General features: G+C 41.4%; 1 protein-coding gene across 1 annotated transcript in view; it reads left to right on the top strand.

The window, feature by feature from the left end:
• Positions 1-1,406: 1,406 nt before the first annotated feature.
• PPP1R1C (protein phosphatase 1 regulatory inhibitor subunit 1C) overlaps positions 1,407-27,081 on the top strand; it is an 88,796-nt gene continuing 63,121 nt past the window's right edge. Inside the window, exon 1 of the mRNA XM_082261402.1 lies at positions 1,407-1,929. Coding sequence (XP_082117528.1) covers positions 1,564-1,929 — 366 coding nt within the window. The 5' untranslated portion in view covers positions 1,407-1,563. The remainder of the gene's footprint in view (positions 1,930-27,081) is intronic.

Here is a 27,081-nt window from a genome sequence, read left to right as displayed (position 1 = left end):
TTTTGAGGGAAGTGGTTATAGAAGGGAAAACAATGTAATTAGGATTAGGCAGTCAGTACAATAATAGCAAAAATAAAACCCTAAACTCGTCCATGTACACATTATGTGCTTAGCTAAGCTTACTAGTAGTTCTAGCTGTTGCTGTCCTTTGATTTGTTCAGTACAGCTTAGTACAGTCATTTTCAACCAGGATTTTGTGGAATCCAAGGGTTCCTTCTTGGATTGCTTGGGTTTCCTTGAGCTGTACCTGGTTGACCCTCCCATTTTGATGGTGCTTGCATACATCTGGGGCCAATGCCACTTGGAAGCACCAGATGCATGACTAATGATCTTTTTAGCAGTCTGTAAGGTTTGCATTCTTACATAATTGTAAGGTAGAATTCTTTCCACCGCCAGCCAATGTAAGGGGACATTTTTCCTGCGGACACCAACTGAATTGGTTTTAGTAAAGGTTCCCCAAAACCTAAAATTATTTTAATGTTTTTTCTGAGGTAAAAAGAGTTTAGAAAGGCTGATTTATGGAAACCTAAATGCTGGCTTTTATATTGTGGATAAAATTTAGACAGACCTCGGGCCTAACTGTATATAGAAAAACATGCAACATGATGAATGGGCAGTAAAACATTTTCTTGCACTTGACTACTGAGATCCTCTCTCTTCTTCTCCTGACCTGGAAGAAATAAGGGAAAAATTTGCTCTGCGTGAACAGAATTTTTTAATGAGTTGTACAATCTCTGTGTTCTAACCATTACTAAGCAAGTCACAAACTGCCTTGACAAAAGTTTTAGTCAAATTTGGGCACAATAAGGTAAGCTAAATTCTCATCTGTGCGGGAATGTGTGAAAATCACACACTTTCCCACAACCACAGCAAAAACACGTTTAGCAGATGCATAGGGGTGCCATTAGAACCTCAAAGGCACCTGCAGATAGGTTTCCTGGTGGCTGTTTTTTTTAAAAAAAAGGATGCAGGGACCTTTTCCCTGTGTTTTCTGTAGGTGCACCTAGAACCTAGGCTAAAGGAAAGAGTCTATATAGTATTCTTTATGACAGCAGTACATCATAACTGTCAATTAGGTGTAAAAATTTGCACTTGTATGAATTGTAATCCTGCAATTATGAAAGAGGGAGAGTCATACAATGACTACTAATTGACGACTATATAACATTTTTCATGGAATAAACTGTAAAATTTACTTGCCTAACTAGATGGCTGACACTTAAGACGACCAGATATTTTCAAATGTGTTAGCGTCAGTAAAAACCAATTTGTTTGCCTTGTACAAAAGAGAACGCTTTTTGTCTAAACATCTGGACACACTAAAAGTGGTAAGCTTGAGATATATTAGCTGGATGCTGTTAAGCCTCCTCACTCTCTGAATTGTCATGATCAAATATTAATGGTCCATCAGCAATGCTCAGAGGGAGCTTATATTGCATTTGTGAGTAAAGCTTTGGTAATGTACAGTGGATCTATGCGATTTTTTTTTTCCAAAATCCCAGGGCACCGGGCCATTCAAGGCTAGCATTGCATTTTCAATTAGATTCTGAGTGAATCCCTGGCATGTGCAGAAGCAAAACTGGTACACAATTAGCTCATTGTTGCTTTAGCTTTGTGCGGAGAGGATCTAAAGGACTGAAGAAAAAAAAAAAAGACCAGTTACAAGAACTGCTATTGATGTGGAATAAGGGAGTTGCTTATTTCATGCAGCAGCACTTGATAACGGAGAAACTACAGCTATCATCAAATAGCACAGAGAGTCTCTTTAAAGGCGTGTGCCAGAGGCAAAACACTTGGACTTCTTGGCTAATTGGGGTGTCATTTTTTTTCAACTGCCATCACTACAATATGGAACCCAACAGTCCCAAAAAGATACAATTTGCAGTGCCATTATTTCAAAGTCAGCTGGATCCAGAAGCCTCAGAACAGGTAAAAATGTGTTTTCTTATTTGTTGAAAAAAAGAATAAAAAATAAACGTATGTTTATTATATTTTAGGTTTCGTAGTAAGTAACTTTAATGATCTGGTTTAGTGTATATGTAATTATTGATGTTGCAACATTGTATACTCAGCACCTTACATTAAAAGCAAAAGTTCCATACTATTTCTAAAGTACGTTTACAACAAAGACATTCAGAAATATGACCCTACGCCTTTGTCTTTACATTCTGACATCCCTTCATATCATTCACGTAGTACTCTGTTAATGCTTGATGGGCCCCATCCGTTTTCTTAAAAGGTCTTATGAAATTATAATGGATACACTAATCTAGGTTTTCTTTCTGTGTACATAGATAGTGCTATATACTGGTTTCTCAACTATATTTTTATTTTACCTGTATCCACTTGCTAAGCGTTTTTCACAAAACCCATTCAACTGGTTCCAAGCAGTAAAAAAATGTACGGCTTCTGATAGTAAAGAAATTTTTTATGGTATATTGCCTTATTACCTTAGGAATGTGCAATTCTTTTTGACATGGTTTTATTGTAAACATGAAAGGGACCATCATGTCTGCTTAAAAACTCTCTAACATTCATACAAATGGTACAGTAAATGTCCATTAATGTCTTATTCTACAGAATGTAGGATCTCTTTGTGTAATTTACCATTCTCTGTGTAACTTATGATTTTCACACTAATTACTCACATTATTAATCCTAAGATTTGGAGGTCATACACTGTACATTATTTACAGTGGGTTTGTTAACCTACTTCCTTCTGCCAAAGAAGCACATGGGTTTGTGCAATTATTTCAAATTTTAAAATATTTACTTTATTGATCGTAGATTTTAAATCTGTGGATCTATACATATATATATATATATATATATATATATATATATATATATATATATATTACAAAATCAGATCACTTAAAGCACTCCAGATTTGCATGATTCATTGCAGATTCCAGTTTTGTCAAATGCGTATATGTTCTAATTATTTTACTTCTTGAACGATCATGTCTATATGATGAATCGCAATTAAACTTCTTTAAAGAAAGAATGTGCGTGAATGGATACAGTGTATGTATCAATCAATAAAATCCAACTGGTTGGGTGAGGCTGCATCAAGAAAGAAAAGATTATGCACTTTTCTACGGGGGGAAGGGAATGAGAAATCATTGTTTAGATAGATTTACCAGTAGTTATTATATGAGCATTTGCAATGATCAGGTGTATGTGTTATGCTGGCCTTCTGCCTGAGAACTAAGCCTGCCTGGTGTTGCACCTGTCCTCTAGTCCTAGAAATTCTGGATCAATCTTTTTTTCTGTCCTCTAGTCCTGACACAAATACAGGGAGGCGGCTTTGGAGACGGCCTGTCTGGTGGCCTCCTCGCTATCAAACTGTAAATACACCCAATTGTTTTAGTGCATGTAGTTAGATGAGCTGGGCAAACACAATTCAGCATACAAAATTCTTGTGAATACTGTTTTCCTATTGCCAACATTTATGCATTAGATATAACTGGAAATTAACAGCGTATTAAAGCCTGGTGCAACTGGAAATTAACAGCGTATTAAAGCCTGGTACACACTATATACGTGTTTTTTCCGTTCAACTCAATGTGTTCAATGAAAAAAAAACAGCTTCGGTCGGAGCCACTGTACTAACAAACCGACATTAGTACAGCGATCTTCCCCGTTGAGCTGTTAACAGCCCCCCTGCCAGAACACTCCAATCAGCTCTCTCAGCCATTGGCTGAGAGTGCTGATCAGGAGCAGGTTGACTGCTGGTTTTCCAGCATGATCGTCTGACAGAAGCTAGCCAAAAGGGTGTCAAACACATGGGACGAAGGTTGACTGTTGTTTTCTTTCGGCCTGTGTGTACGGAAGGACAACAGTCTAAACAAAAACGTTAGTGTAGTTCTTATGGCAAAGCTGTTTTAACCTCAAAGTTGAACCTTTCACCAATTCTGTCACAGTTTTGACTAGCTAATCTTTATTACAAAGAATTTTATTGAATTTTCAAAAAAAAAAGCCATAAGGAAATAACATTGAATATAATTTCATTTTTTAAAAAATGGACTTGTTTATAGTAAAGGAGCATGGTTCCATAATAAAAAATAGAGAATAGAAAGAGTATGTAAGGGTATATAACAAATGTCTAAATGTAGATCTAATGATATGAGATAGGTTGGCCCATGAGGAGTCCTCCATCTGTCAGTCAAGGCATGACAATCTTGACTAGCTAATCTAAATCAGACTTCTAAAATTTTCTTAGCGCAATTTAAAAACTATTTCCAGCACATCCACCAGCTAGCCAGCCAATTTGCATTAACCTCTCGCCAACCAGCCGCCACTACAGCGGCAGGTTGGCTCTATTACACTAAACTATGTATCTGTACGTCATTTCATATATTAGACAGTGGGGGTGCACGCGCTGATTGGCCAGAGGGGGAGCCAATCAGTGGGTCCAGAGGACGCGATGTCCGCCAGCCACCCGCGATCGCTCCCCAGAAGACAGAATGGGGATCTGCCTATGTAAACAAGGAAGACCGCTGTTCTGTCACAGATGAACACCGGGATCCTGTGTTCCTGTTATTCAGGAACACAGATCCTTATGTTCATCTAGTTAGTTCATCCCCCACACAGTTGGTAAGCCCTCTAGGGACATACTTAGCCCTTTGATAGCCCCTGGTGTTAATCCTTTCCCTGCCAGTTTCCTTAGTACAGTAAGAGTGAAAATGTTTAACACTGATTGCTGTAGTAATGTCACTAGTCCCCTCAAAAGTGTCAGGTGTCCAATCTGTCCGCCGCAATGTCGCAGTCCTGCTAAAAATCGCTGATCGCCACCATTACTAGTAAAAAAAAAAAAAAATTTAATAAAAATAACATAAATCTATCCCCTAGTTTGTAGATAACCTTTGTGCAAACCAATCAATATACACTTATTGGGATTTTTTTACCAAAAATATGTAGCAGAATACATATTGGCCTAAATTGATGAAAAAAATAGATTTTTTTATTTTTTTTATTGGCTGTGTTTTATAGCAGCAAGTAAAAAATAATGTTTTTTTTTCTTCAGAATTGTCGCTCTTTTTTTTTTGTTTATAGCGCAAAAAAAAAAAAAAACTGCAGAGTTGATCAATTACCACCAAAAGACAGCTCTATTTGTGGGGAAAAAGAGGACAATTTTATTTGGGTACAGCTTCGCATTACCACGCAATTGTCAGTTAAAGTAAGTGCCATTTTAGCAAAAAATGGCCTCGTCATTAAGGGGGTAAAACCTTCCAGTCCTTAAGTGGTTAAAAACAGAGGTTTAACCATATATGTGGAAGCTGCACTGCCTTGTCAAGGACCCTCTGTCTTAACTATAATCTATAGAGAGTCTCCATATTGGTCCATATATAGCAATGGAAAAATTAAAGAGAAATTAACTTCCCTGCTCTTTTTTAAGGGCCCCCAGGATCTATAATGTGCTGATATGCACTTGTCAAATGGTCTCTTCCAGCACTGTGTTGTCAACGCTCCTTCTGAGCACGGGTGCTTCTGTCTTACCGCAGCCTTCCCTACGGATTTGGACTGTTCGGCCACGCGATTGGTAGGATTGCAACGTCATCAGTCCAGCACATGTGCATGGGAGTCACATCATTATTGTACAGAGGTGTCCCATAAATGTATGTTGACCTGCACATGTGTGGCTCAGTGTATATTACTGCTAACAGGCAGGGAGAAGCACCAGCAGCGTCTGTTCTGTCAAACCCTACCTGTCAGCATTATTTTATTCAATTCCACTTTAGGGGCAGGAATGCCTGGTGCCGGTGGCAGCCCATTTCTCCCTAAAGGACACACCAGAAGCTCAGCAAAGCACAATGGCAGCTGGAGGAATCCAATGTATCTCCATGCCAATTTTCTTTTACTTGTGTTGAGTACCTTTCATGTGCACCTTATTTAAAAGCTAATTATAAATGTGGGTGGTTGCCATTTTTATTTAGCTTGCTAAAAATTTGCACGGGGACCCCATTCAGCTGCTGCTGTTCTTTGCTGGACTTCTAATGTGTGCCTGTGTCTTTAAAGAGTAATTGGCTGCTGCCATGCCTTTAATTTACCCATTGCTATAGACAATAATACGCTCTAACATGGAGGCTCTTAAAAATGAGAATTGCGACAGCAGGGCAAGGGGCATTGACGAGGCAGTGTAGCTAGCACATATACAGGTGCATCTAATAAATTAGAATATCATCAAAAAGTTACATTTATTTCAGTATTTCAATTCAAAAAGTAATACATTTCAAGCATTTCTTTCTTTTAATTTTGATGATTATGGCTTACAGCTAGTGAAAACCCAAAATTCAGCATCTTGAAAATTTGAATATTACATAAAGGGATTTTTAATACAAAAATGTTGGCTTACTGAAAAGTATGTCCATGTACCGTATAGCAGTGGTCCTCAACCCTGGTCCTCAGGGCCCACTAACAGGCCAGGTTTGCAAGATAACTGAAATCAATCCCAGGTGATATAATTTGCTGCTCAGTGATTGCAGTACTCTAGTCTGCATCTCCCCAAGGTAATACTTAAAATCTGGCCTGTTAGTGGGCCCTGAGGACTGGAGTTGAGGACCACTGCCGTATAGTATGCACTCAATACTTGATCGGGGCTCCTTTTGCATGAATTACTGCATCAGTGCAGCGTAGCATGGAGGCGATCAGGCTGTGGCACTGCTGAGGTGTTATGAAAGCCCAGGTTGCTTTGATAGGGGTCTCTTACTCTCAATACCCAACATATTCTCTATGGCAGGGATTCCCAAACTACAGCCCTCCAGCTGTTGCAGAACTACACATCCCATGAGGCATTGTACAACTCTGACATTCACATACATGACTAGGCATGATGGGAATTGTAGTTCCTGAACAACTGCCGGGCCGCAGTTTGGGAATCCTTGCTCTATGGAGTTTAGGTCAGGTGAGTTTGCTGGCCAATCAAGCACAGTGATACCATGATCATTACCCTCCCTGGCGGTAATCCCGAATGTGGCTCGGGGTTAATTTTCAGTACCAAAATCAGTAACCCCGAGCACCACTCAAGGTTACCCTGAAGTGAAACTTACCTTGTCTCTATGATCCCCTGATGTCCTCCCGCTGTGTCCTCCGGCCGATGCCAGCATCCGTCTTCGGAGTTCTCTTTCCTGTGAGCGCAGCAATGCAGGGGAGCGGAATCGGGCGGGAAATTAAAAAAAAAGTACACAAAACATGTCATGATAGATTGTAATCCATTAGGATTACATTACTGTATAAAACTATTTCACCTCCGTTTTGTCCCTAGTGCTTTTTACAGTGCCCTGCCTGCACTTTTACTGTTTTATTCCTTTTATTTTTATTAATATTTTTTTATTATTAAATTTATTAAATAGTTTATTAATTTTTATTCACTTTTTCCTAAGAACTACAGGCCTACAGTACCATACAAAACAAAAGTTTTCCATACAAAACAATGTACCGCTTTTACATTAAAAAATACTGACATAATCAGACCGCCAGGAAGGTTAAACCAGGTATTGGTACTTTTGGCAGTGTGGGCAGGTGCCAAGTCCTGCTGGAAAATGAAACCAGAATCTCTATAAAGCTGGTCAGCAGAGGGAAGCGTGAAATGCTCTAATATTTCCTGCTAGAGGGCTGCGCTAACTTTTGACTTGATAAAACACAGTGGACCAACACATAGCTCTCCAAATAATCACTGACTGTGGAAACTTCACAATGGGCCTCATGCAACTTGGATTCTGTTCCTCTCCACTCTTCCTCCAGACTCTGGGACCTGGATTTCTAAATGAAATGCAATATTTTTTACAGTCAGTGATAATGTTGGTCCACTGTGTTTTATTAGTCCAATGTCAGTGCAGCCCTCTAGCAGGAAATTCTAGAGCACTTCATGCTTCCCTCTGCTGATCAGCTTTATGGAGATACTGATTTCATTTTCCAGTGTAAATTTTCCAGACCAGTGTAAGCCAGCCACAGTGTTCCATATTGCTGCCACACCAACAGCCAGCAAGTGTTTCTGATTGCTGCCATGCCAATGACCCAAACTAGTGCAGCCATCAACAGTGTCCCTGATCAAAACCAAACCAGTGCCAGTGTCACCACTGCCATAGCAACTAGCAACAGTGTTCCTGATCACAGCCACACCAGTCCCAGTGTTACCAGACTAGTGTAAGCCAACAACAGTGTTCCTGACCGCAGCCACACTTGTACCAGTGTCACCAGACCAGTGTAAGCCAGCAATAGTTCCAGATTGCTTCCACTCCAGTGACAGTGTCACCAGACCAGTGCAGCCAGCAAAAATGTTCCTGAACGCTAGCCACACCATTGCCCATGTTACCAATGCAAATGCAGCCATTAATAATAACTCTGATTGCCTCCACATCAGTACAGTGTCACAAGAGGCAGTGCAGTCAGCAACAATGTTCCCCCTGCCTGCCACCTGTAGGGAACATGACCATGTTTTTTTTTTTTCTGCCTCCTGGAACAATCCTTAGCCTGTTTGCTTACCACATATCTGCCTGCTGCCTGAACTTCCCTATCTGCGCGTCCTACTGACTATGTTCCTGCCAGACACCAGTCTAGTTAGCCCCTGCAGACAACTGCACTCCTGGAACCACGATAATTATTTTGTTTATCCTTTTTATAGCCTCCTGTACTTCCAGGCCAGTGGCATTCCTGGGGGCAACCACATACCAGTAGTCTAGGCTTGCTTAGCTTATAGGAATGCTATAGTTGACGCTACAGTAAGCTATATGCCCTGACTATTTACAGTAAACAGTTTTTAAAATTGTTGATTTGGGGTTTAATTCTAAATATAACCATGCTGTGTGTAAGAAATATCTTATTAAATACATTTTCCATTTCTTCTATTTCTCCACATTTTCCAGAAACTTATGGCTGAAAAAATAAATCTTTAACACATTTACCATGCTTCTTTAAAAATATATCTTGGGATGTTTACTCTCTAAAATTAAGTTGTTTTGTAGGTGTTTCTACTGTCCTGGAACTCTAGGGTGAAATTCCTCTAGGGCAGGGATCTCCAAACTACGGCCTATCTGCTGTTGCGGAACTACACGTCCCATGAGGCATTGTAAAACTCTAACATTCACAGACATGACTAGGCATAATGGGAATTGTAGTTCCTGAATGACTGGAGGCAACGCTGTATCTTGGCCTAGGCCGGCACTTTGCAGGGGGGCATTAAAAAAGCTCCCCCGCACAAAAAAAACAGCCTGCTCCTGAACAAAAACAGTCCCTGGCGGCAGTGGCGTTGCTATGGGGGTGTGGACCGCACCCGGGTGACACCCACCAGAGCTGTGACACCCGTCCGCCGCCATGTCCTAACCACTGATTGTGGCGTGTGTCACCAGCGCTGAGGGGGCCCGTCCGCATGTTGACAGGATGGGCTAGACAAAATCTGATTGGCCAGCGCCTCTTCTGCTGAGAGTTACAGATGTTGGTTTTGCCGCAGGGGGTCTTCAAATCCTCGGACTTGTGAAGCGGCGTCCTGACAGCGGGGGGATCGCAGGACATTGGAACAGAGGGACTGGGGGGGGCTGTCCAGTGAACTTACGCTTTAATGTGATGCTGTGATCCAAGGACGGCAGAGGAGGGGAGGGCTGTGCTTGATACATAGTGGATGATCCTCACTGCTTCCTACCTGGGACCTGCTCCATCAGTCCTCCTCATCTGACATTGACACTGCTGACATGGACCTGAGGAGGTTCCTATCTGGGTGACCCAGGATGTGTCCCCTCATAGGAGAAGAATGTTGGATGCCTGGCTCAGGGATGTGCTGCCATATTATATGGGTTCTCCTCTGCTTACCAAGAATAATACCCTGTGACTGACCCCTTTCTCCTGGATCTTCCAGGTTGTATTCCAGTCTGTGGTGACCTGTTGGGATCTTCCATGACTGGGAGCGATGAGAAAGTCCTGAACCCTCTCTCCTCCAGCCTCTTTGAGAAAAGTCCATATGTGGCAGTGCTCTAACAGAAATGTTAATGTTCCAGGGTTTTTCCAGCGAATAAGCGTTTCAGAGCGGACCACAGTTCCCAGTGAGTCTTTAGTTGTGTGTGTTCCCCATGAGTATTCCCCGGAGGCCCGCTTAGGGTCCAGACCTTTTCCCTTTTATAGATCTTGGGAGGGAGACTTGACCCCAGCAAAGGTCTGCAAATATACCAGTGAAAGGTAGCAAAACAATAATCCTTTCCCCCTAACCTGGGAAGCAGGGTGCTAAGTAGCTAAACTATACGCTACCTGCCTACCTGCCCATGCTGTATGTGAGAATTAACTTCAAAAAAAGTTACAATTTAAAAAAACTCCCCATACCTCTACTAAACTTCACTTTCCAAAAATGGGTGAAATACCCTCAAAATAAATCTCTATATGAAAAAGATGATATAAATTTCATTAGGGTACAGAGTTGCACGGCTGAGTAATTCTGAGCCAAAGTATTACAGTGCTAAAAAATGCAAAATGGCCTGAACAGAAAGGGGGTTTATTATGCCAGTCCTTAATCTAAAGGCTTTAACATTTTATTTTTTTTTTACCTCAATGCTTCCTATCCATTAGGATAAAAAGCTTTCTAGAACCAGCAATCCCCAGACTCCTCTAAATACTTACCTGGTTTCTCCTTCGATCCAGTACTGTGCCTGAGAGTAAAATCTTGTTGTCCCTCTCACTCGTCTCACAGGCACAGAAGCAGCAGTGGGAGCCATTGGCTCCTGCTGCTGTCAATCAAACCCTGTGATAAGGAAGCAGGGGGCAGGGCCAGGCCACACTGTCTTTGACACACACAACTTGGGTTAGGATTGAGCCCACACATCTGCCCCCATAGCAAGCTCTTGCTATGGACGCAGACACAGAAAAGGAGGAGCTAAGAGTGTCGGTGGGATACCCCAGAAGAAGAGGTTCGGGCTGCTCTATGCAAAACCATTGCAAAGAGCAGGTAGGTATAATATGTTTATTATTTTAAATGATAAAATTTGAAGCTTTTCAATCACTTTAAATAGTATAACATTAAATAAAAACAATAAATACCTGTGTTATTTCTGAACAATTAGTCATATCTTATAAAAATGTACACTTTGCTCATGGGCTTCCCTGTCATATGATTGGCATAGTGACCACCAGATTGGTAGCCCATCCTACTGATTTCCCAGGGTAAACAGTGACCAGGAGTTGTCTTTGACAGTGCAGTCAATGTGCTGGGGTCACCAAGTGAAGTGAGTACACACCCAGCAGAAAACAGCATCAACCTCAACTAATATGTAGCAGAAAACAAATTGGCCTAACATATTACAAATTTTTGATTTTTAAATTTAGATTTATATTTACATTTTTTCATTTTTTTTGAGAATGTCATATAGCAGAATATGAAAAATATTATTTATTTTTTCAAAACTGTTGCTTTTTTTTTTTTTTTTGTTCATAGCGCAAAAAATAAACAATGCGCAGGTGATAAAATACTACCAAAATAAAGCTCTATTTGTGGGAATAAAAGAACGTCAATTTTATTTAGGTACAGAGTCGTACAGAGTGTCTTTTTAAGTAATGCAGTGCCGAATCGCAAAATAGGGCCTGGTCATTAAGGGGGCAAATCAGAGGGCCCTGCTCGTTAATCTAAGAGGGAGGGTCAAGAGATACAAGAGGTAATAACTTTGGGGGATGGGCTGATGGAGAAAATAAAAGTACAGTTGTTAGGTGGATGCCAGATAGGTTTCTCTGAAGAGATGTGTTATATATATATATATATATATATATATATATATATATATATATATATATAAATATATATAAATAGAATGCAACAGTGTTAAAGCCCGCTGCTGTGTTGCCACATACAGTAAATGCATATAGTTGACCATACTTGACAGATTAATGTTCCTCTAAAGCACAGGTGTCAAACACAAGGCCCGCGGGCCGAATCCGGCCCCCCAGGCCATTTCATGTGGCCCTCACACCTCTCCTGCAGCTGTGACACCCCCTTTGTCTCTGCCCCCACCTTGTCTCTGTAGTCGTCAGCAGAGAGGACAGAACTCCTTTGCCAGATCCTGCACTCCTCTGTGCAGCTGCAGAAAGGCTAATCTTTGCCCCCCCCCTTTCAGCAGTCCGCAGCAAAGAGGGGGGCAGAACTCCTTCTGCAGATCCTAAACCTCTCTGTGCAGCCGCAACACCACCTTGCCTTTTCCTCTCCTGGTCTCAGCATTCAGTAGACTCTGGAAGCTGACTCCAGCCCTCCTCTGGTTCTCCTCCAGACCCTGCACTTCTTCCTAGATCCACTGGCATTTTCTTCCTGGCAGCTGCACAAGGTAAGGGGGTGCATTGTGATGTAAGGAAGGGTGGGTGACATAGACTTATGGTGGGGGGGTTCTTGAAATCCCGTGTAAGGTGGCGTGGGTTGCTCTGGACATCTAATTCTACAGTTATAAATGGCCTTTTGAGGGCAACTATAATGCTAATGTGGCCCGCAATGAAACGGAGTTTGATACCCCTGCTCTAAAGCATTGCAAAAAAACTAGCAGCTGAAGGCTGATTGAATGCTATAGTCAACAAATCAATATTTTTTATGAATATGAGGTCTAATATGAGCTTAGTGAATGTAAAATATCTACTTAAGGGCAAGCATTTTAAAATTATTTGAACTGTGTAATTTCATACAGCAGCATAGATTGTACATGCATCTACTTCAAAACTTGACAAAGTCACAGTCGGGTCGAAATGTTGTCATTTTGCTAAGCAGATTAGGCACGATGGATTGTTTTTGGCAGCAACAACTCTGACTCCCGGATGCCTATTGTGTTTAATTCAGCTAAGTGCAGAGCCTGCGTGTCTCTGTTTTAGAGCAGTGTTATGCACTATGTTCATTAAATTCTACACATATGAGAACTAATATTCTGTGCTATGCAGAGTGTATGCATGGCGGAAAACACTTGCTGTCAGCAATGACTTTGATTTTTAAATTCTTATATCACTTTTTCAGCTGAGCAAAATATTTTTATGCTTGTTTTTGCAACAGTAACATTATTCATGCAGGCTCAATTGTGTACATATGGGAACTGATTCACTGTGCCTTGTGGATTATTTTTTTTTCGCAAGCTATTTACAATTATTTTGATCTGACTGTGCAATATTCCCTTTCATATTTAAGTCAATGTATCTGTACGGCCATGAAATGCTCTTATGATGCTTTAAGTTCACTTTTAAGGGCCCATTCACAATAGGTACTTGCACACAGATTTAACTGGACTTTCAATTTGTTTTCTTTTTATTTGATTGGTTCACTATTAACCAAGGACTGCACGTTTTTATATATGTTCACTGTTCACAATATCGCATGAGTGCTGCAAAGTCTATACACTGTATGTTGTAATTCATTATAAGAGCAGTGGTGGATATATTTCTGTTTTGAAGTTGCTTTCACAGTTTATTATTTGAGCCCTTAAGTGTGCACTTTGTGATGTGTTCCATAGAGAGACACTGGTTATAATTTGTTTAGAAGGAGCTCTTTAGAGTTGATATAGAATATAATAGAAGTGCAGCACATTTGAATTGTAATAGTTTTGCACATACAGTGAGGGAAAAAAGTATTTGATCCCTTGCTGATTTTGTATGTTTGCCCACTGACAAAGAAATCATTAGGCCCCTTTCACACAGGCGGACTGTTCAGATCCGCCTGTCTGTTTTATTGGCAGATCTGAACGGTCCCCCCATGCATCTATATGGGGCATCGTCAGCGGAGACATGTCCGCTGACACCTGATCTGATCCGATCCATCAAATCTGGATGGATGGAAAGGAAACCCTATTTTCCATCCGTCCAGCGGATCGGATTCCACCATAGAGATGTATGGGGCTGTGACAGCTGTGTCTCCACACAAAGTGCGGAGAACAGCTGTCATTCTCCTGCTCAGCGGGGGAATGACGGACTATATGTGTGAAAGAGCCCTTAGTCTATAATTTTATTGGTAGGTTTTTTTAACCACTTCTGGACCGGAAGATTTTCCCCCTTAATGACCAGGCCATATTTTGCTATTCGGCACTGCGTTACTTTAACAGACCATTGCGCAGTCGTGCGATGCTGTACCCAAATAAAATTTATGTCTCTTTTTTCCCCACAAATAGAGCTTTCTTTAGGTGGTATTTGATCACGTCTGTGATTTTTATTGTTTGCGCTATAAACAAAAAAACAGCGACAATTCTGAAAAAAAAAAAAAACAATATTTTTCACTTTCTGCTATATAACATTCCCCAAAAAAATATGTAAAAATCTAAAATTTTTAACATTTTATCGCAATGAGCATAAGCATTGAGGACGGGATCAGTAGTTCTATATCAGTTTTTGCAGATGACACAAAATTGGGCAGGGCAATAACTGCACAGCATTAAGCAGATATCCTTCAGAATGACCTGAAATAACAGAGTGGGCAATGACATAGCAAATGAGGTTTAATGTGGAGAAGTGTAAGGTTTTGCACTTGGGGACTAAAAACGTAAAAGCATAATACACTTTAGGGGGGGAACCTTTGGGGGAGTCAAGAATGGAGAAAGATCTGGGAGTCTTGGTAGAGGATAGACTAAGCAATAGCATGCATTGTCAAGTGGCAGCTGCCAAAGCCAGCAGAATATTAGCATGCATAAAGAAAGGGATGTATTCCAGAGATAAAACTATAATCCTACGACTTTATAAAACTCTGGTCCGACCGCATTTGGAGTATTCTGTCCAGTTCTGGTCGCCAGACTCAGGAGGGATGTGTTGGAGCTGGAGAGAGTCCAGAGGAGGGCAACTAAACGAATTAGGGGATTGGAGGACCTTAATTATGAACAGCGTCTACAATCACTTAATTTATTCTCCCTGGAGAAAAGACGCCTGAGAGGGGACATAATAGCAATTTATAAATACCTCAATGGTGATCTCAGCATAGAAAAAAAGCTATTCAGTCGCAAGGATTGCATGAAAACTCGAGGACATACAATGCGATTAGAGGAGAAGCCCTTTGACCTCAGGCAACGCAGGGGGTATTTTACTGTTAGGGCTACAAGATTGTGAAATTCTCTACCACAAGAGGTAGATTACGGCCACGCGCGCCTACACAGGTTAAACTGGATGCACTATTATCTTTATTCAACCTCAACTACTATGTAACTATGTAACATATTTTGATTGGTGTGTGCAAAAGTTATCACGTCTACTAACTACGGGAAAGATTTATGTCCTCTATATTGTTATTTTTTTTATTTATTTTACTAGTAATGGCGGCGATCCGCGATTTTTTGCAGGACTGCAACATTGCGGCGGACAGATCGGACCCCTGACTGACATTTTTGACACTTTTGGGGGGACCAGTGACATTGCTACAGTAATCAGTGCTAGAAATATGCACTGTTACTGTAATAATAACACTGGCAGGGAAGGGGTTAACACAGTAAGTGATCAAGGGGTTAAATGTGTACCTAGGGCCGTGTTTCTAACTATGGGGGGGGCGTGGCTTTTGAAATTGTCACAGAGACCTGTGTTCCTATATAGCAGGATCACAGGCGCTCTATGATCATTGCAGAGATCAGAACGGTCAGCAGCGCGCGCTCGCCCCCTAGCTGCAGGCACGCGACCGACGTAGGTCTATGTTGGTTCACGCAGGAGAGTCGCACTGCCGCGGTAAAAAGCTGCCCTCACGGCACACTGCTCACTGACTGGCCTCACTGCATTTTTGAGAAGTTAAAAAAATGAACATGTTTACATTGATAACTGTCTATTAAAAATGTTTAATACATTTTAAAATGTTTGTTTACATATATTTATAAAAGTGTGTGTGTGTATTCTATTGGATTGAGGTCAGGCCAGTGATGTTCCTCCACCCCAAACTCGCTCATCCATGTCTTTATGGACCTTGCTTTGTGCTCTGGTGCGCAGTCATGTTGGAACAGGAAGGGACCATCCCCAAACTGTTCCTACAAAGTTGGGAGCATGAAATTGTCCAAAATGTCTTGGTATGCTGACGCCTTAAGAGTTCCCTTCACTGCAATTAGGGGTCCAAGCCCAAGCCCTGAAAAACAACCCTACACCATAATTCCCCCTCCACCAAATGATTTGGACCAGTGCACAAAGCAAGGTCCATAAAGACATGGATGAGCGAGTTTGGGGTGGAGGAACTTGACTGACCTGCACAGAGTCCTGACCTCAACCCAACAGAACACCTGTGCAATGAATTAGAGTGCAGATTATGAGCCAGGCCTTCTCTCCAACATCAGTGCCTTACCTCACAAATGCGCTTCTGGAAGAATGGACAGACATTCCTATAGACACACTCCTAAATCTTGTGGGCAGCCTTCCCAAAAGAGTTGAAGCTGTTAGTTATAGCTGCAAAGGGTGGGCCAACTCAATATTAAACCCTATGGACTAAGACCGGAATGCCATTAAAGTTCATGTGGTTGTAAATGCAGACGTCACAATACTTTTGGTAATATAGTGTATATTTTGTCGGGATCAACAGGCAGCTGTGAGATAGTTCAGTCAACTTAAGAGGCTTTATTCAGCAAAAAAAATGACAGACTTTGTCTTCATGGGCAGTTCAAAACAACACAAGAAACTCTTATCGGTATAACACAGTTCTTTTAAATAATGCTCAGCGTCACAGCCGCAGCATATAATATAGAAAAGTACCAGTTCAGGCAAGCTCACCAAGTCAGAAGCAACAGGCTTCTATCCAGCTTCAAGCTCTTCTCAGCACTGATAGCAAAAACAGCCATTCCCCCCAGCCTCTCTGACCAGCTGCCTAATAAGCAGGCTTCTCTTAACCTAACCCAGGCTGACTGTCTACATATTCTCCCCCCCCCCCCCCCCGTTCCAGGCCCGGGGTCTGGACAATATATACCACAATGGCCATGGGACTAGGAAAGGGCATCTTTTTTCCAATGCACGCACCCAGGTCTATGCCCCTTTCCTACATCCTCTCTAGAGCAGATTGCTGCTTTATACCTATCATAGTCATCTCGACCAGGTCCCATTAGGCTGTACACTTCCTGGTACACCTTTGTGAGAAGCTGCTGCACCAATTCAGCCCAGTGGCTTCTAGGCCACACTTTAAATGATGCCATGTTCTCAAATTCAGCCAGGAGGTCCTCAATGTGATAGTCAGGTAGCATCGGCTGTATAAAGTCACCAGCACAGATTCCACCTTCACTACCACTGAGAATAGAACCCACCTTTTCCACTACCTCAGAGGGTTCCTGCCCCTTCATGAGACACCTGCTCTCCACAGTAGGCACAACCACCAGCACTTGATCCTTAGGTTTATACTGATCCTGGCAGATCGGTTGGCAACTTCACTCTGGGCTCTTACCCCTTTAAATGGTTTGTGCCCATGTTTAAACACTTTACCATGCTTGGTTACTCTGCATCATAATGTATGATTCACAGCAAATCGGGGGGACCGCATATCTTCCCCAGGATGCTGTGGCTCACCACTCAACCGTGTGACCTGTTCCCTGGCGGGGATCAAAGTGGTGTCTTTCCTCTGAACACCAAGGAAATCCTCTCGGGAGCCCCCAAGAGATAAGTCAGGCTCAGAGGGAGAACACTCCGTTTCTACTCCCGCAAATACCTCCTGGGAACCTAAGTCATCTTCTGCAGGTTCACACATCTGATACATTTCATTACTATTTACATCATGCAACACAGTTTTAATCACTTCATATGAAGGTATCACCTTTTTGGGGGAGGCCTCTGAACCTTTGAGCTTTTGAGTAAGTAAGTCCCAAAATATGGGGCAGTCTCACCCCATTAGCAAGTCATGAGGCAACCCTGGAATCACTCCTAATGTAGCAGTTCCAGCTGTTGTGGACAGGGTTACATGGGCCATTGGATAGTCTTTGACAACCCCATGTACAGAGACCACCCCAATCTTTTTAGCGGGTTTTAGCTTTCCCCCCAACCTGTCCGATCAGAGCAGGGTAACCCCACTCCCCGAGTCAAGAAGTGCTACAACCTTTTGTCCACTAACCCTCACCACACTCTCAAGCAGGCTTAGATTGTTTTTAGAACCAGTATCAGTTGTTCATTAAGTTCCTCCAATGCTTTATCGGATGCTTTTCCAGCCTGTACAGCATTAACTCAGGACATGGGTTTGGCTAGCACCCCTCAAACTGCCCAATTCATCCTCCACCATTTGTCAGGATCTCAGGCTAACTCTCTATAATATATACTGTGTGTATATATATATATATATATATATATATATATACAGTGGGTACGGAAAGTATTCAGACCCCCTTAAATTTTTCACTCTTTGTTATATTGCAGCCATTTGCTAAAATCATTTAGGTTCATTCTTCTTCCTCGTGAATGTACACATAGCACCCCATACTGACAGAAAAACACAGAATTGTTGACATTGTTGCAGGTTTATTAAAAAAGAAAAACTGAAATATAACATGGTCCTAAGTATTCAGACCCTTTGCTCAGTATTTAGTAGAAGCCCCCTTTTGATCTAATACAGCCAGGAGTCTTTTTGGGAAAGATGCAACAAGTCTTTCACACCTGGATTTGGGGATCCTCTGCCATTCCTCCTTGCAGATCCTCTCCAGTTCTGTCAGGTTGGATGGTAAACATTGGTGGACAGCCATTTTTAGGTCTCTCCAGAGATGCTCAATTGGGTTTAAGTCAGGGCTCTGGCTGGGCCATTCAAGAACAGTCACGGAGTTGTTGTGAAGCCACTCCTTCGTTATTTTAGCTGTGTGCTTAGGGTCATTGTCTTGTTGGAAGGTAAACCTTCGGCCCAGTCTGAGGTCCAGAGCACTCTGGAGAAGGTTTTTGTCCAGGATATCCCTGTACTTGGCCGCATTCATCTTTCCCTCGATTGCAACCAGTCGTCCTGTCCCTGCAGCTGAAAAACACCCCAACAGCATTATGCTGCCACCACCATGTTTCACTGTTGGGGCTGTATTGGACAGGTGATGAGCAGTGCCTGGTTTTCTCCACACATACCGCTTAGAATTAAGGCCAAAAAGTTCTATTTTGGTCTCATCAGACCAGAGAATCTTATTTCTCACCATCTTGGAGTCCTTCAGGTGTTTTTTTAGCAAACTCCATGCGGGCTTTCATGTGTCTTACACTGAGGAGAGGCTTCCGTCGGGCCACTCTGCCATAAAGCCCCGACTGGTGGAGGGCTGCAGTGATGGTTGACTTTCTACAACTTTCTCCCATCTCCTGACTGCATCTCTGGAGCTCAGCCACAGTGATCTTTGGGTTCTTCTTTACCTCTCTCACCAAGGCTCTTCTCCCCCGATAGCTCAGTTTGGCCGGACGGCCAGCTCTAGGAAGGGTTTTGGTCATCCCAAACGTCTTCCATTTGAGGATTATGGAGGCCACTGTGCTCTTAGGAACCTTAAGTGCAGCAGAAATCTTTTTGTAACCTTGGCCAGATCTGTGCCTTGCCACAATTCTGTCTCTGAGCTCTTCAGGCAGTTCCTTTGACCTCATGATTCTCATTTGCTCTGACATGCATTGTGATCTGGAAGGTCTTATATAGACAGGTGTGTGGCTTTCCTAATCAAGTCCAATCAGTATAATCAAACACAGCTGGACTCAAATGAAGGTGTAGAACCATCTCAAGGATGATCAGAAGAAATGGAAAGCACCTGAGTTAAATATATGAGTGTCACAGCAAAGGGTCTGAATACTTAGGACCATGTGATATTTCAGTTTTTCTTTTTTAATAAATCTGCAACAATGTCAACAATTCTGTGTTTTTCCGTCAATATGGGGAGCTGTGTGTACATTCATGAGGAAGAAGAATGAACTTAAATGATTTTAGCAAATGGCTGCAATATAACAGAGTGAAAAATTTAAGGGGGTCTGAATACTTTCCGTACCCACTGTATATATAAATATATATATACATACACAGGCATGCATCTATGTTGGAGCTTAGGGATGCAATGCAATAGGCTGTGGCACCTATGCTAGCAGGGTGGCTCCAGGTTGGTGGTTGACAGTGTCTTGGGGCCTTGCTTTCCTAATGAGGCAGAATAGAAGGAGGTTTTACTTTACACCAGATGGCCTGGAAAACTAATAAGCAATCAATCCCAGGATAAAAATTATGAATATTATGTCAGTAAAAGTTTTTTTTGGCCAGAGGTCATGTGATAATATGTACTCTGCTCTATAGATGTATAGGGGTAGTGAATTGGCGCTGCCCAAAGGGGATATTATGGTAGGTGCAATCCAGTAATTATCACAGGTACCTGTGATAATTACTGGATTACACCTACCATAATATCCCATTTGGGCAGCGCCAATTCACTACTTCTATACATCTATATCCAAATATAGCTCTCGCTATATTTTAGGGAGCCCGCAGCCCCTTTATTCCTTTGTAACTCCATAGCGCGGGATTCTTTCTTTACACATGTACTCTGCTCTCCCTCTTCCTCAGGCCAAGTACATGCAATTAAGTGCAGAAGAAAATTGATCACATGATCTGGATTACAGCCCTTTAAAAACATATTTTTGATACTTTGATTTCTGAGATTTATAGCTGGATTGTTTGTTAGCCCTCCTAAATGATATCCCTAGGTTAATATGGAATGGTTTACATTACTTTACATAACCCCCTCCCTTTATCCTATATAGCACCCTAAGCTTTCCCCCCCAGCTCAGTGCTTATGTCTTCCGAAAGTGGCGACCGCCTATATTGTTTAAATCCCTGCTGGAAAAAATCTAGCACAGTGCTACTCACACCTTGCCAGTAATGTCCCATAGACTTGAATAGGATGTACCTGTGCTGCTTAAGTAATGTCGCCAAGGTTGTTGCTAGATCCTTGCACCCAGGCATGGGCCCCAGGTCTCCTACTGAGTGCCCTACTGAGTGCCTTAGTTCTCCTTTGAGATACAGTATCTCACAAAAGTGAGTACACCCCTCACATTTTTGTAAATATTTTATTATCTTTTCATGAGACAACACTGAAGAAATTACACTTTGCTACAATATAAAGTAACGAGTGTACAGCTTGTATAAAAGTGTAAATTTGCTGTCCACTCAAAATAACTCAACACACAGCCATTAATGTCTAAACTGCTGGCAACAAAAGTGAGTACACCCCTAAGTGAAAATGTCCAAATTGCGCCCAAAGTGTAAATATTTTGTGTGGCCACCATTATTTTCCAGCACTGCCTTAACCCTCTTGGGCATGGAGTTCACCTGAGCTTCACAGGTTGCCACTGGAGTCCTCTTCCACTCCTCCATGATGACATCACAGAGCTGGTGGATGTTAGAGACCTTGCGCTCCTCCACCTTCTGTTTGAGGATGCTCCACAGATGCTCAATAGGTTTTAAGTCTGGAGACAAGCTTGGCCAGTCCATCACCTTTACCCTCAGCATCTGTGGGGGGATCTCTCTGGTGCAGTGTCTTGGGATGATGCTATTGAAGTTGCATTTCTTTTTTGATACTGTATCATATGTAAAGGTGAGTGTTATTCTTTTTTTTTTGTTTCATAGTTTAGCTCTATTGGTTGTGTGGGATGCATGGGCACACATATAGATATATAGATTAAAGTTACTTTTTAATTACTTTATTTGGATTAACACCCACAGGTTCTTTTAGAGGAGGGGGCTACAGATCTCGTTGAGGGGACTACACCAGAACATATCAAAGCTGTTTTTACTAGGCAGGCACATACACATACGTGCACATGTGTGCCATAAGTTTGTTTGAATGTTTACTTGTATTCTATGTGAAATATGACATCTCTAAGGTTATTATAACATATTAAATGTTTCAGTGAATAAACTTTCTTCTCCCCTGAGGAAGAAGGACATTTTGAAATGCGCTGTGAACAAAAAGAGCTGTACACAACATCATGACTGTATATTTGTATTGTTAGACCCCGTTTTCTTTTTAATTATTTACATGTGTCAAAAATTTAAAAGCAGAGTTTCACCCAAAAGGGGAAGCTCTGGTGTTCACCTTTCGGGGGGAGAGGGTACCTGGTTTTGACAGGTATCCGCTCCCACCTCCGGCTGACTTTGCCTCGGCGAATGCAGCTAGAAGATCAGCCCCCTCCTCCTTTCTTTATCGCCGGCCATTCACAAAGCGCAGCATGCTTTGCGCGTGTGCAGTAGGGAGCCAGCTGTGAAGCCGTAAGGCTTCCCTGACGGTTTCCCCTAGTCACAATGGCAGCGGCAGCACCTGAGAGCTAATTGAAAAATCTACTCGGGTGAAGATACTGCTGGATTCGTGGGCAGGTAAGTGTCCTTATATGAAAAGTCAGCAGCTACAGTATTTGTAGCTGTCAAATTTTATTTTTTTTCTGAAGGAGCCTGGAGCTCCGCTAGCGGCTGTTAATAATTATGATTTTTTATTCATGTATATATGTGGACATATTGAATGCTTGAAAAATCCCATCCAGATATGTTTGTTGCTTCTAGTCCATGTAGGGTGTTTGCATTCACCTTTTATGGGTGGGAACACTCTTGAATAAGATTTTTATTTCTTAACACATATTTTTATTTGGCCGGCTGGTTGATGAACATCCCAAAAGGGCAGTTTACACACCTCATTTACAGCAAATTGACCGATTATAGTCAGGAATCCAAACTATTGACCTACCAGATTTTGGACGAGGAGTACCATAAGGAGTTCCTTGTTACTGCTGGTTGGTTGTTTATTGGTTGGACTAGATGGACTATTTTTTTTCACCCTGACTAACTATGTAACTATATGGCAAGGGAGGTGGAGAGCATACCTAGAGAAGAGATCCAGAAAGATAAAAGCACCCGGGAAAATCAAGACAGACCATTTGATCTGGAATATATTTTTGTAGTAATTATATTTAGTTCACAGCTCATATCATGAGAAAGATTCTTTCCAAACATTGGATAATCCTAAAAGGAGACCACATTTTGGGCCCTAAGTTACCTCCAAGCCCAATATCTACAGTATATATATATTTTTTTATATATATATATATATATGTATATATATATATATATATAAGCAAGAACTCCAGGCCTGGAGATTGCTCCTACTGCTAGAAACAACCTCATATCAATTGGTAATAAATACGATCATTTGATGTAACTCATGCATGACCTGTAAAAACAGTGGGGAAAAAAAGGTAACAGATTTTGTTATTCCAGAAAATCAGCAGGTATATACTATAACAAAAAAAAACGGTATTTACCCTGTGTAACCAAGGGTGTGGTATATGCAATACAATGCCAATGCCATAAACTTTATGTAGGGTGGACTGAAAGGGAACTTAGAGCTTGAATTCAAGACCACTTTAGCAAAATACTACTGTACAAGGGCATGGTAGACATCCCTTCCCCAGGCACTCTAGTGAGTACTATAACCAGATTCTGAAAGGTACTACATTTTGGGACATAGTGTAACGCTCCTGCGTTTCATGTATGGTGTGGATTTTCAGCTGCAGAAATATTCCACTTCAGTAGTCATGTAAGAGAGATGCTGAGATACCATTCCCAACCTCAATGACTCATCATGTGTGGAAGGTCTTAATTCAGCTAGTAATACACACACTCAACAAGCTGGTTCCTAGAGTGACTTTATGTATGTAGTAACATAGTGATGAAGATTTAAGAGACAGGTTGAGTGGAGGTGGTAGGTGACAGACACTTGAAGGTAAGACAGTAGCAGATGGATGCAGGTAGGTTTAGCAATCATGTATGGTAGCAGATGACAGAGTAGCAGGTGGACATACAAGAGAGATCAACCCAGTGCAGGAATAAGTAGCAGTAGTCTTAAGAGCTAGCAATCTAGATATGCAGATGTGATAAATAGTCTTTACTATGCAGAGCTAGATAGTGTAAGCTTAGTATAAGTTTATAGAGGGGCACGAAAGCTTCAAGCCAAGTTAGCATCCAGGTAAGGGTGTTTGAACGAACACATGCGAGTGAGAACCGGCGATTTAAATAGCCATCTAGTCCGGCGCTGAGTGATGACAGCTTCAGTCTTAAAGGTGTATGCGCACCTTTCCAAAAGAGAATGGTGGGGCGCATACACTTGTGAAAAGAGTAATTTAGGGTACCAAAGGTACCGGAACATTGCACATAGAGGTAGTGAAACCTGACTGGAGAGGAGGAGATTACATTACAAAGATGTGAGTCTAAATTCATTTTTAAACTGAACATTATTGCCCCAAAGGGACTGAATTTTAGATATTGAACTGTTCACAATTTAATATTAAAGATACTTTTTTCACATGATATATTCCTTTTTCCCCTTTTGATTTATTTTTTCCCCTCTATTTTCTATATTTTCCCATTTTTTCCCTGTTTTTTTATACCTTTTGCTCTACTTTAATATACAGTAGTGCATGGATGCAGTCATTTTTGGGGGGTGTTTAGGTTGATTTTCCTGTTCAATGCAGCTATGTGGAGTTAATGAGCAGGCAGAGCAGAGTGAAAGGGAATATAATGAGAGAGGAATCCTCTGGCTGGCCTTTCTTGAGAAAGATTGGTGGTATCCAATTGAAACTCATCAGAATAGGCAGGCAATAAAGTCACCAATATAGGAGACCAGCTCTAGAGCGCGCTGTCACTTGTTTAGTAATTTAGTGATTTTACCTCCAGACAGAGGCTGAGTGTCAGCGGCCGAAACTCAGTCGATTTGTGTCTAGTTTGTTAATGCTACTTTTCCCACCCTGTGCCTTTTGCAACTGTCAGTTTGATACACACATGCCTGGACTGCGTTGTAAACATTGACACAACACAGCTATAATACTTCAGAAAAACCTTGCAGCCGGAAATCTAGATTAAGTGTCTTGCTATATTGTTACAAGTGTTATCTGCTTTTTTCTAAATTAAAATAGAACTACAGTAAAACCTTGGTTTGAGAGTAACTTGGTTTGAGAGTGCTTTGCAAGACAAGCACATTTTTAAAATAAATTTTGACTTGATATACAAGCGATGTCTTGATATACAAGTAGCGTCATGTATAAAAAAGAATAGAGGAGCCTCTAAAGTGTAGCAATATGGTTACATTTAATGAAGGTTCAATATTTAGCAACTCACATGGTTGATGATTAAAACAGGCACATCTAAGTATGCAGGCATCTGGGGTAAAGCTGTTCACATAGACCGTCCTCTGCACAGCCATCTTCATCATCCCTTCCCCGCTGCACTCCACGAGTGATTCAAAGCCTCACTTTCAGATCACTCTACTGCAGGCTATTCTTCCCGGTCATGATTGTAGACTGACAGTGGTGAGAGCTGGTGGTGAGAGCTGGTGGTTCAGAAGATGGTCTATGTGGACAGCTTTACCCCGGATGCCTGCATACTTAGGTGTGCCTCTTTAATCATCAACCATGTGAGTTGCTAATTGTTGAACCTTCATTAAATGTAACCATTTTGCTACACTTAGAGGCTCCTCTCATCTCTCTTATACACTGTAGCTCTGCTAGATTTTGCTTCTAATCCCCTTGGGAATGCTGCATATTGTGGATGGACATTTTATGGTTACACAACCTTATCACATTGCTATAATCTTTGTATATAGACTATAAACTGAAGGACTTGTGGAACGAATCATCAGGGTTTCCATTATTTCTTATGGGGAAATTCGCTTTGATATAAGAGTGCTTTGGATTACAAGCATGTTTCCAGAACAAATTATGCTTGCAAACCAAGGTATTACTGTATAGGCAAAACTATTTTTTTTTTTTTTCATTTTGAATAGAGCAAATGAGGGTTATAAACCCTGTCAGATTTTTTTTTGCAATATGTGTCCCATTGCTAAAATTTCCCTTCACTTCCTATCCCATAGCCAAACAGGAAGTGAAAAAATCCCTTCAAATTAAGATTCCTTGGGGACCCCCAGGCTCCCATTGGAAGACTTACCCTCTCTTACTTTTCTGGGGATAACCCAAAATTTAGGGTTTTCTTTTACTTTCACTTTCAATAATAGTGGTAAACAGGACAAATAGAGGATGAATCTTCCTTATGGTGGCACAGACAGCAATAAAAAGTGGCTTGTTGTTTTTGCACTAAAGATCTGTGTGAGCACTGCTGGATTTTTTTACAGGCTAGTTGCCTGGCTGCCATGCAGATCTACATCAACAACCTAAATCAAGTATGCATAGTAAGAGTTCTGACTTTGTTTTGACATACTGCATGCTTGGTGTGGGTCTGTAACTCAAAATAGATCAAGGCTAGGGACAAGTGGGCAATTGGCATGTTTAGAAGGAGAACCTCACTGTTACTCCTAATACAAGCATCTTATAGGTGGTTCCATATGAAGTATATACTGATATTAGGATTTAGTCCACAGCTTTGTTAAAAGGCTAGAAGTCCACATTAATAAAAAATTATGTTTTCATCTCTGGCTGAATGAGACTGTATTGGTTAGCTCTGGGGTATAAAGGGTGTAAAGTCTACCTCATGAATCATTGACCTATAAATGCTCCTTAGATGGACCCAAAAGGTTTTTGTATTGCCAAGGATTATTTATCATTCATTGGTAACAAGCAAACATTTCAACGAGGTAACAGGGGCAGCAATATCTATCTGTCCATTTAGTTTTTTTTTTTATTTTTCCTGTCTGGTCACCACTAAGGTTTGTAGATGTATAGATACGGTTGTGCTGAAAAGTTTGAATATCCTTGGAGACTTGGTTATATACAATACTCTATGTACCATTTTTCTACAAAACATGGGTGAGCAGGCAAAAAACATTTCTTCTAGGTTTCATATTCAACTGTAGGTCATGGCGCAATCATAAAACAAAACATTGCCACAATACTATGTATTGCCCCCTTTAGCATCAAAGACAGTGTGCAGTCTTTTGTAAAAGTTGTCTATGAGGCCCCAGATTCTTGCAGGTCGTATAGCTACCCATTCTTTTTGGCAAAATGCTGCAAGGTCATGCAAAGTCTTTTGTCATCTTACGTGAACCGCACATTGGGGATCTCCACAGAGTGGTTGATAATATTAAAGTGATATAAAAGCTTGTTTTTTTTTTTAAAATAACACACATGTTATACTTACCTGGTCTGTGCAGTGGTTTTGCACAGAGCAGCTCTGATCCTCTTCTTTTCGGGTCCCTCGCTGGCGCTCCTGGCTCATCCCCCTAGAGCAGTGCCTCC

Source organism: Pelophylax lessonae (assembly GCF_965119305.1).
Source record: "Pelophylax lessonae genome assembly, chromosome: 6".
In the NCBI taxonomy this organism is placed as follows: Eukaryota; Metazoa; Chordata; class Amphibia; order Anura; family Ranidae; genus Pelophylax; species Pelophylax lessonae.
Note: the sequence above shows the minus strand (reverse complement) of the source record. Positions and strands in the feature narration are given on the sequence as shown.